We start from the raw sequence: 11,492 nt of genomic DNA, 5'->3' as shown, positions 1-11,492 counted from the left end.
GAAAGTACTTCTAATAGTGTTAAGTTGGGTATGTCAGTTTTAGACCTAGTCTCTCTAATGCCTGAAGTTATGATTTAGGGTTTTTAGATGTTTCTCAGTATTTTTAAGGTTTTTGTGATTAAGTTTTATGATTTAGGGTTTTTCAGCATGTTTCTCAGTAATTTTTTGTGATTTAGGGTTTTTATAGTATGGTTCTTATTTAGTTTAGGGTTTCTTATGATTTAGGTGTAATGGACGAGTATCAAAATCAAAATCCTACATTAGGCATGTCTGAACTGGTTGATGATAAAGGAGCCTTAGAAATAGCTGATATTTATATGGTGCATCAAGAATGTGACATTTATATTCAACACAAGATAGCTGAGCCAGTTTATTCTAACTTGCTTATAGAAGCATGGCCTTATTTGGAACCTGATAATGTTGTAGAAGAAAATGTTGAGGAAGATGTTAATGGAGTGGGTGATAATGTTGTGGCTGAAAATGTTGATGAAGATGTTAATGGAGTGGGTGGTAATGTTGTAGAAGACAATGTTGAGGAAGATGTTAATGGAGTGGGTGATAATGTTGTGGCTGACAATGTTGAGGAAGATGTTAATGGAGTGGGTGATAATGTTGTGGCAGACAATGTTGATGAAGATGTTAATGGAGTGGGTGGTGAGGTGCCTGATGAAATCAGTAGTGCATATGACAGTGATGATGAGAATTATGGAAGTTAAGGCATTGGAGGTGTATGACCGAAAATGTAGAGGCATGGAGGTGTAGTGATAGAACTAGTAATTATTTGATTATTATTATTATTATTAGTAAAATAATAGAATAATTATTATATTATATCAAATTAAATAATTATTTAATTAGAGAAGGGCAAGGTTGGAATTATGATTTAGAGGTCTAAGGATTATTAGTGGGAAAACATAGAAGTGAGAAGTTAGAAAGAATCAGAACGTGAAAACAGAGAACAGTCATAGAAGAGAGAAGAGAAGAAAAGGACACAAGGAAGCTAGAGCTAGGGATTTCATCGTAAGAGTTGAGAATCTTCAATCCAAGTTAAGGGTGGGATTCCGAGTTTATAATAGGTGGTATAATTATGGGTATGTGGGAATTGTTGAATGCTAGGTTTTGATACAAATTGTTCATAGATTTATCACTATATGTGATTGTTGGTGATAATAAGATAAATATGGTGAATTTGATGTTATGAACATGATGATATTGATGCATATTAATCGCAATGATAATTTTAGGTTTGATTCTGCAATATTTAATGAAGTTTCGATTTTTGAAATTGGGACAATTAGGTTTTCGTACTGCTACTTTTAAGAATTTGTAAAACTGTTTTTCACAGGGTGCAATCGATTGCAATGCAGGTGCAATCGATTGCACTATCAAATTTTGGTGAATATTCGCTTCTATTTCAGTAAGCAAATGATTGCTGTGAGGGTGCTATCGATTGCACTATGTGAAAATTTGAAATTTGGCCTCTGGTACAGGGTGCAACCGATTGTTGTCTGAGTGCAATTGATTGCTCACTGTTTGACAACATTTTGTAAACTTTGAAAAATTCATAACTTTTGACTCGGGTTTCCATTTGACGTGCCGTTTGAACCATTGAAAATGATATTTTTCTGTTGGATACTTATGTCTTATGTGTTGGTGTCTACAGAGTGTGATGAATTTTGTTGTGATTAAATGATGATATAGTATGAATGATGATTGGATGAATTGTATAATAATTTGCATGATAATATTGTTGTTGCATGATTTACGAAGTTGCATGTTAGTGTCGCATGCATACATTGTTAAGGGTTTATGCTTTGTTGTTGGTCTAGCTTGGCAAATTGTTGTTGGACTGGATTGGAAAATTATTGAGGACTTATGCTTTGTTGTTGGCCTGAATTAGAAAATTGTTGAGGGCTTATGCTCTATTATTTGTCTGGATTGAAAATTTGCTAGGGATTATGCCTTGTTGGTACCATATTCATAGAGTCGATGTCAGTTGCATAGCATGACATTGAAGAATTGATATGATGTTGTCTTGAAATAATCAAAGTATGAATTGTGTGACATGTAAAGATGAATTACTATTAATAATTTGCATTGTATATCTATCACATTCTTATTATTATATAACTTATTATATTGTTGTGATATCTCATCCTTCTTTTGGAATGATGCTTTATACGATAGCATGCAGATAATCAGGAGTAATCCGAGGTTGTGAAGTCCAGAAGAGGTTGTTCTTCTTATTTTATGAGTAGGCGTCTGTGCTTTGATACGTAACACCAAAGGTAAGAACGCTTGTCTATTTTTGATATGTTGGCATTTTAATTTTGTTGATCTGTTGGAGTATGAAGGACTCCCTTTTTACTGAATATGTGATGCTAATATACTGTTGAGAATTTTTGAAGAGAATATGTTTGTTTTCGCTACGTTAATGAAAATAAAGTTGGGAACTATGTTGGATTGTTGTCGGTTCATCCACTTGATGTGTTATGTATCTATCTATGCATGTTTGAACAAGTTTTTATTTTATTAATGGATGAGAAAAAAATGACACATAATCTCCACCGTTTATTTAAAAATCTAATGATTCATATTCATTCTCATGTTCTCACATAAAAATGGTATTCTCATAGGATACGTCTTACACCCAAAGAGTTACACTATAAGTTACACCCATTCGTAACTTCATTTCAAATAAATATTTTTTAAAATCAACCGTTAGATTGAAACATATTATCATATAAATCATACCTATAAATTTTTTGATTAATCTATAATGATTTGATATACCATCAAGATACCCAAAGATTAACCTCAAAATGAACTTTCATGCAAAGTTAATTTTAATGTTATATAGGTGGAATCTATATGATAGTATGTATCAATCCAACTGTTGATTTTAAAAAATATTTATTCGAAATGAAACAAATCTCAACCATTAAAAGAATTGATCAAATAGTCATATTAAATAAAATAATATATATATATATATATATATATATATATATATATATATATATATATATATATATATATATATATATATATATATATATATACACCCTATTTTTTTCCTAAGAATTAGACTATTGAGATGACCACTTGATCAAGTAATATTAACCATTGAGATTTAGTGTCGAATTAAACTTTGAAACCTTTGTGTCATTTGCTCCTATAATAATATCAATCCTTATTTCATTAATCTCTCCTCTATATATATATATATATATATATATATATATATATATATATATATATATATATATATATATATATATATATATATATATATATATATATACCCTATTTTTTTCCTAAGAATTAGACTATTGAGATGACCACTTGATCAAGTAATATTAACAATTGAGATTTAGTGTCGAATTAAACTTTGAAACCTTTGTGTCATTTGCTCCTATAATAATATCAATCCTTATTTCATTAATCTCTCCTCTATATATATATATATATATATATATATATATATATATATATATATATATATATATATATATATATATACCGTATTTTTTTCCTAAGAATTAGACTATTGAGATGACCACTTGATCAAGTAATATTAACAATTGAGATTTAGTGTCGAATTAAACTTTGAAACCTTTGTGTCATTTGCTCCTATAATAATATCAATCCTTATTTCATTAATCTCTCCTCAATAAAAAGTGACTCACGCCCTAACAAAACTCACCATAATCCCAAATTAAGCTCTAAAAACTATTAGAGTTGTTATCATATGCAACCTGATTAGAAATATTGTGAAGTTCTGTGATTGTTAACCCAACTGCACATGTGGGAAATTAAACATCAAAGATAGAAGTATTAAACACCCGTGATCAAAAAAAGGAGAAACTTAACATAATCACCTACTAATTCTAATAAAACCAAATGCAAATTCTCCATTATAGGAGCAGAGATGAGTTGAATCAATCTGGTATCAAAAAGCTAACTATAATTTTTGTCCATAGTTTATATACCATCACCTGAATATATTCTAATACAAGTACCGTCTCTTAATATTTGAGGGTTTCGCAGCACCATGTCCTGAAAATCCCACAAAACAAGCACTGTTAGAGACACGGATCTTCAATATTATACAATAGATTTTTGGTCAATGAATGAAGTTTCATAAAGAATAATTCTTACCATTACCTTCAAAGCCAGGTGGAACACTCTCAAGTATGTCATGCATTTTACGATATTTCCTTACCGGGCTCCATGATGATGGTTCCCAAGAATGCTCAGATTTGATGTTCTTTCTAAGATTTTCAGACGAAATTGTTCTGTCCCCGCCATTCAAATTCAAATTGCTTCTCGGGGTTAAGGTCTTTTCTTCTACCTTAATAGAAGTGGGGCTCAGAAGAGGTATTCCTTGCAAAGAAACCTGAGAGGGACTCCTGAGACTGCTATTAAGAACATTATCAACTCTTCCCGCAATATCATTTCCTCCAATCATATCAATATCCATATCAACGGGATCCATGGCAGGTGATCTGTCATTAGAAGTATTAGATTTTTTTGAGCGAAAAACTCCCCACAGAAAATATCCTTCATGCACAGCAGCAATAGTACCTGGGGAGATTGATTTATGTTATCTTCACGAAGACACAGAAAGCAATTATAGATGCCGGAATAAATAACAACTGGTAAATATTCGTACCCCTTGAATGCTCATTAAGCTGATGTGATGTAAAGACCAACAACTCCACTCCATCAATTAAACTTCTCAGCATTGAGTTTTCATCATTCATAAACTTCAATAGACTGTTTAAGCTTTTTCTGGACCTATAGTCAATTGAAAACATGATGTATAAGCAGCTTAAACAACAAATAACAGCTCAGCAGAAACAACAACAGAAGGAAGGATATCAACGTAGGAAGCAAAAGCTGACCTCTCTTGGCTATCTGATGGGAAGAAATATAATGCGATATCTTGAAGAGTGGGAGAATAATTCTGGAATACATCAGTCAAGACATTCAAAGCAGAAAGTGATTCCACTTGAAGTACCTGCGGAATTTTGCTTGAAAGATTGTATGCCTTTCTATTAACAACGCAGGGAGGTTTGGCCTCAAACCCATCATAAAATTCTACAGATGCAGCCGCTTGAAGAATCTGGAATCGGCCACTACAAAATGGTCGTCATCATATGAAATTTCATGTTAATAAAATTAAAAATTTTATGGAACTAAATTGTTGGCATCTGCAGGTTTCATACAATAATTGTAATAAATTCCACAATTAATTAACGCTGGCCGTTGCAAGTCATACGCATAACATCTTCTATTCTAAATTATTTCTAAGCAAATGCGACAATTGAATCCAGCAAAGGAAATTTAAGAAAGAAGTTATTTATGAAAAAAAGAAGAAGCGTACACACCTCCAAGCACGAATTGAAGAGGGAAAATATTTACGATCACGATTGAAGTTTTCAGGAATACTCTGAATCTTGTTTTCTTCCCTATTAAATCCGTTACACTCGGTAGCAGCATCTAGAAAGAAAACAGAAAGCAAAAGGGAAAATAATAAGATAGAGATAATTGATTCAAATCCGGCAGGCTCAAGTGACATAATATCACAATTCACAATACAAACCAAGACACTTTTCTATCTATCTATATATATATATATATATATATATATATATATATATATATATATATATATATATATATATATATATATATATATATATATATATATATATATATATATATATATATATATATATATATATATATATATATATATATATATATATATATTGAGATGTTAAGACTTAAGTAAATGTAAAAACCAATCAAAGAAAGAAACAGACACAACTAGAAGAATCCATTATAGCTAGAAAAGTATCCTACCTGAAACAGCAACAGGTAAAGATTTAGTAGCTGAAAAATCTTTACAAGGTTCCCTTTTTGTAGACTTTTCTATCTGAGGATCACGAGTGTGAACTTTAAGAGGTTGAACTTTTCTATCAGGTATTGGAATACTCAGTCGCCGCTCAGATACAAATTGATTCTCCTTTGTTGGCCCTATAATATGAACAATCTCAAATAGAAATCCCAAACAAGTAGTATGGAAAACATGCAAATAAAGGCTTTAAAAAAATTCATACTAGTATCCCATTTTCATATTGGTTCAATATATGTATGTGTTGTTTGAAGGAATATGGATTGCAGCAAAGAAGCAGAAAAATTATCACCTTTCGATGATGAAGCGTGTTGATCATTCATTGGATTTTTCTGAACTCCATTTCTTGGAAACTTTCCATGTGCCATAGGTGCTAGGCTAGGATTTGGTTTCAGAGCCGGGGAGGGAATCTTCGGAATAACACTTTTGGATGCTACATGTGCCCTTTTGGTAATCGGCAAAGTAGAACTAGCCTTCTTGGTCATCGTCATCGGTGAAGTAGAGCTAGGAGTGGCTTTCATAGAGATATTACAGCTAGAAAGTTTGATGACTTCATCCTCGTGAAGGTACTTCACTTTCCCTGTTGGGGCTGTTCTAAAAGATTTTTTCCGTGTGGAAACCTGCAAGCCAGTATCCTGTTTCACTTCACATGGTGAGGTTGTACCCTGCAAGCCAACATCCTGTTTCACTTCACATGGAGAAGTTGTACCATTTTTGGATTGGCATGTTTCACAAAACCAGTAATCTGGAATTTCAGTAAGATTTTTTCGCATGCAGTAACTGAAATGGGACAGAAATTGTATGGAATCAGAACAAAATTATACACAGCAGTAGTACAGCAAAAGGGATATAGTAAAACCATTTTCAGAAGTCAGAACCATTCCTTTGTAAGATAAGAAGAAACTGTGTAATATTATGTGCCAAAGTTAGATTGCGGCCTCGTATTTTTGTTTTCTCATTCGTTAAGCCTACTAGCTAATAAAAGGTCTAATGCATTTGATAGCAGAATGCATATATCATATAAGGTTTAGAATCAAAGAAGCCCTCAGAATTGAATGCTCACGGTTTCCGGAAAAAGAATATAAATTCAAATAGACAATTAGCAACATATATCAGTTGCCCAAAAAGTTTGTATGTGTAGATGGTAGTAGAAATTATTATTGATTCTTTCCTTTCATTCTTTTATTGTATTCCACAGTTTCTACATATAGTCTTGGGCTGTCATTGATTTCAACCCCTTAAGTTTGCAATTTTAGATAAAGCTGTCTTTTTGTGTTGCTTGAAAGTATACAATTTCAGCTCCCAGGGAGTAATTTATTTCAAATTGAGACTTCAGCTCTCATGGTTGATCCCTACTATTTATTCCGACTCATCTATATTTTCAATTTTTTAAATGACCATTTTAAGGGAGTGGAACTCATAACTTCCCCAACCAACCAAACCACCTTATCACTCCCCCATCATTTCAATTTACAACAACCATTGTAAAAGCGACCGATGGGGGCTCCCCCCATTGCGCCAATGCCACAGATTGGTTCACACTTGCTAGTTTTCAATCCATCACGGTCAAGATCGGAGAAGGGATCGATCATTAACATTTACCCTTATCATGCTAGTCTGTTGAACTTAAGTTGATGGTGCATTTTTGTCCCTATAAGACTTGTTATAATGTTTCTAAGAGAGCATGGACTGTTTGATCAAAGGCTGTATAAATCAGTTCATATCTTGACAACACATCAGATAAGTGAGTTACAGAAAAATCATTAAGTGAGAAAAAAGAAAGAATCTAAAAGAGTCAGAAAAGGAAAGACTATAATAAGATAAGAGGAAGAGGGAGATCATTACATATGTTCCCGAAATACATTGCATTTAGTGCAAGTGACACATAATTCAGCAAAACCAACAGCACCGCATATATCACAGGGTTCAACCTGCAAGGAATATTGAACATAAACATCAACTACCAAGAAAACCAAAGTTTTCATCATGAAACATTTATTACAAAATATTGAAAGCACCCATTCTTTAAACTGCGAAAATTACTTTGTTTAGCATTCGAGTTTAAACAAGCAATTCTCGTATGGAGAGATGGCATTGTATAAACAACAACAACAACAACCAAGCCATATCCCACTATAAGTGAGGTCGGTATGGCATTGTATAGACACATTTTATATATCTCCCATGAAAAGTATGGCTTCATGCCTACAACATTTCAGAGGAAGTTCAAGCCAAGAAATCCAAAAGTCAAGCTTCTTTTAAGATGCGAGGAGCTCATGGCCTCATACCAAATATTGGGAGTTAATAAAAGTTAGAAGTAGAATTATCCCACAATATCACATGACTACTAATCATCTTTACTGCATGTGAAGAAAACATTTATTAATCAGCCCCAAGAGAAACTTTACTGCATAAATATAAGCTACGCATGGAGATAGATTTATGGTTATGCGAATACTATTTGGATAAGCTCCATACAGACATTCTATATCACAACACTACGAACTTCTGGAGGAAACTTAAGTGGTCATTTCATTTGGAAACACTTATAATTTCTAAATTGAATAATTGCATTTTCAGTATTTCTCCGAAGAAGCTGCTTAAAAGAAGCAATCGTTTCAAGCCAAACATGGAGACTAAGTTTTGAAAAAGAAAAGAACGAGATCAATGTAAGCATCTACAAACCATAACCAGAAAAGTTTGTGTAATAACCAAAAAAAATCATCACACGGAGCTTCGAATTTACTTTTACATAAAAGGGAAAAATAACCATTGAGATTTATTTTCACTTGGTAAATGAGAAAATTATGAGCAAAATTTTAAACAACATTCTATTACCTCAAAAACGACCTCAACAAAACGGTTTCAACAAATTCATCATTTCTATGATAAAAAACTAATTCTGGTTAATTCACACAACAATGACTCCAATAAGTGTCGCAACACCAGTACTGACCGAAATTGCAAAATTCTTTAAGCTTATTTAAAACCTTGATTATAAGTTAATAATCAGCTTTTGTGTTAGCAACTTCAACAAAAACTCTGCATCATTCAACATGAAGCGCTCAAATCTCGTAACAACAACTCAATTAAGAAATAATATAATATAAGCTATAACCACTCATTGTTATAACTAACAACACCTTATATCAACTAATTATTGAGTACAGTTATAAATTGCATGTAACAACAATTACGATCAAAATACAACAGTTATAGAAATCTCTACTCTCAACAACCACATCTAACAGAAATCACCGTCACATTCTCCGATTATCACGAAAAACCAGAAGAAAAAATTAGTAACTAAAAAAAAGTAAAATCTAAACAGAGTAAGCGAAAAGGAAATAACGAATCATCTCTGAAGTGAATGAAAACTGAAAACAAACATTAACACAAAAAAAAAAAACGAAAACCGATTGAAAAATGTAGCGGAGAAATGTACCTTGCCAGGTTGATCGTTGCTTCTTCTCTGCATTGTTGCTTGTTGCTACGATGATGAGAGAGAGAGAGAGAGAGAGAGTGAGAAAGAGTTTTAGAGAGAGAGAGAGAGAGAAAACCTAGAAAGTATGAGAAATGAAAGGGTTTTCGGTTTTGATTTTGTTTTATACTCTTCAAATGGAAATGCAGTGTGAATGGTGAGAAATGAGAATGGTAGTAGTGGAGAGTGGAGAGTTTGTTGAGAGAGAGAGTGAGAGTGTGTGAGAATTGTGTGCCACCCTTAGTCAAGAAGTTTACGTTTTCAGTTTTCGGGAGAAAATGACAAAAGAAAAATAATAATAAATTGGAGTTAAAGGTCGCTTTCAGATGGGTTTCGGAGAAGTTTGTTAGGCAAAGATCTGTTTGGTTTGAGGGAAATATAAAAGAAAGAAAGAGGATGGGAAAGAAGGAGGAATTTCTCTTGCTTCTTCTATTTTTTATTTTCCATTCATGGGTTTGGTAGGGTTTTTCTAGATCAAGGAAAATTATAAAGAAACAAAAATGAAAGGGTTAGGCAGGACGATCCAATTTGTTAGGAACAATAAGAGGAATCAAAGGTAAAGAGGAACTGAAAGCCAGAAAAACAAGCTAATCCACATATTGAGTTTCTAAATATAAAAATATAAAAAAAATTTGAATTTTTTATTATCTTTTTTATAAGACTTATGATTTATTATTTTTTATTAAAATATATTATTAATTATACAATTAAGAAAAAAATCATTTAAATTGTATAACAATCAATTTTTTTTTTATTTGTAGTTTTTTTTTCAATAGTATCTTATAATTAGAGATGGGGTAGTATATAATAGTATAAATGTAATAGTTTATATATAGGAGTAATAGTTGGGGACGACTCACGTGAGAACACTTGGTTATTATGAGAAATGAGAAAAATGAATCACGACCATTAAATTTTGATTTGTTGATTTTAATGAATTAGATTTGTTTCTCTTTCTATGTTAATTTAAAATAAATAACAAATCAAAATTTAATGGTTGTGATTCATTGTTCTCATTTTTCATAATAACCAAGTGTTCTCACTTGAGTCGTCTCCGTAATAGTTTATAGAGTCAAGATAATTGGTGCCCTCGGATATCGATTAAGATTTTCAAATATAAAAAGTTCTAGTTAATCGGTGCTTCTAGAATACTCTTTAAGCATACTAAATAAATAAAATATTTTTTATAAAATTCAATAGTTTAATTTTTAATACATTTTAATGCATTGAATACACGCATTTTAATAAAAATTTATCACTTTAATCACTTAAAGACTTCCCTAAAAACAATGATTAACATTTCCTATAAAAAATATTAGATGTTTAATGCATTGATTATATACAATATTCTTTAAAAAATTAATTATTTATATTTTCAATATATTGAATACACATATTTTTATAAAAAAACTTATCTTTTCAATCTCTTAAATAATGTTTAACTTATATTTTTAATCTCTTATTCAGTGTCTGAGAATATTAATCAGTATTTCCTTAATTTATAGGAGTAATAATTCTTTACAAAATACTAGTTAATATTGATGATGTCGAAAAGACACCACAATTCACTAAGAAAATTTTGATCAAATATGTTAAGGTGTAGTAGTGTTATTGTAAATGGATAAATTAAAAATATATTTAAAAGATAATAACTCTAAAATTTTACTCAATCAAAATATGTGTAGGTCAGTTAAATTTTGCATAAAAAAATAGTATAAATTTAGCTCATAATTATAATAATGAGCAAGAGTAGAAAATTGAAAAGGAAAGTCACAAAATTATGGAGGACATACTGCGCGCATTACTCCATAAATTTTTTTCAAGCAAATTATATTAATGAAGTACGAAAGTTTTAGAGAACTTGATTATAAATGGCGAAAATTAAAGTCGGCCCAAAAAAGAGAACAACCAACCCAAAATAATTATCTAATTAAATGGAACTTAGCTTAAGTAAAACAAAGAGTTTTTGCTAAATTCATAAAAGTTAAAATTGGGTTAAATAATTTTTTCGATATACATCATCTCCAAACGAGTTCTTTACCACTCTAAACCGCATCTCTCATATTCCAAAAAAAGTTCCTAAAAATA

At 31.3% G+C, this 11,492-nt stretch overlaps 2 protein-coding genes across 3 annotated transcripts; one reads left to right on the top strand and one right to left on the bottom strand.

Annotated features, from left to right (window-relative positions):
• The first annotated feature begins 230 nt into the window (after positions 1-230).
• Positions 231-716, top strand: LOC131624418 (uncharacterized). Its single transcript, XM_058895358.1, has one exon. It carries the CDS (start codon positions 231-233, stop codon positions 714-716), a length of 486 nt encoding a protein of 161 aa, XP_058751341.1.
• Positions 717-3,653: 2,937 nt separating this feature from the next.
• LOC131624402 (uncharacterized) lies at positions 3,654-9,635 on the bottom strand. Of its 2 annotated transcripts, none has more exons than XM_058895346.1 (9): positions 9,369-9,635; positions 7,769-7,854; positions 6,216-6,703; positions 5,872-6,045; positions 5,394-5,505; positions 4,908-5,141; positions 4,676-4,800; positions 4,168-4,587; positions 3,654-4,059 (listed from the first exon to the last, which is right to left on the bottom strand). In XM_058895346.1, the coding sequence occupies exons 1-9, from the start codon at positions 9,399-9,401 to the stop codon at positions 4,010-4,012; spliced, it is 1,722 nt and encodes a 573-aa protein (XP_058751329.1). In that variant the 5' UTR covers positions 9,402-9,635; the 3' UTR covers positions 3,654-4,009. The 2 variants fall into 2 exon arrangements, with proteins under 2 accessions (XP_058751329.1, XP_058751328.1); XM_058895345.1 differs by having other exon boundaries at positions 3,657-4,059; positions 4,162-4,587; positions 9,369-9,633.
• Between the last annotated feature and the right edge of the window lie 1,857 nt (positions 9,636-11,492).

The sequence above is a fragment of the Vicia villosa genome, unplaced genomic scaffold (assembly GCF_029867415.1).
Source record: "Vicia villosa cultivar HV-30 ecotype Madison, WI unplaced genomic scaffold, Vvil1.0 ctg.000121F_1_1, whole genome shotgun sequence".
In the NCBI taxonomy this organism is placed as follows: domain Eukaryota; kingdom Viridiplantae; phylum Streptophyta; class Magnoliopsida; order Fabales; family Fabaceae; genus Vicia; species Vicia villosa.
Note: the sequence above shows the minus strand (reverse complement) of the source record. Positions and strands in the feature narration are given on the sequence as shown.

Excerpts from the sequence above, each read along its gene's own strand:
- LOC131624402 (XM_058895345.1), bottom strand. The coding sequence starts at position 9,401 with ATGCAGAGAAGAAGCAACGATCAACCTGGCAAG. Across the intron at positions 6,046-6,215 it reads ACACGCTTCATCATCGAAAG|GGCCAACAAAGGAGAATCAA; the intron begins GTGATAATTTTT and ends TTCATATTATAG. Across the intron at positions 4,060-4,161 it reads ACCTGGCTTTGAAGGTAATG|GACATGGTGCTGCGAAACCC; the intron begins GTAAGAATTATT and ends TGGGATTTTCAG.
- LOC131624418 (XM_058895358.1), top strand. The coding sequence starts at position 231 with ATGGACGAGTATCAAAATCAAAATCCTACATTAGGCATGTCTGAACTG.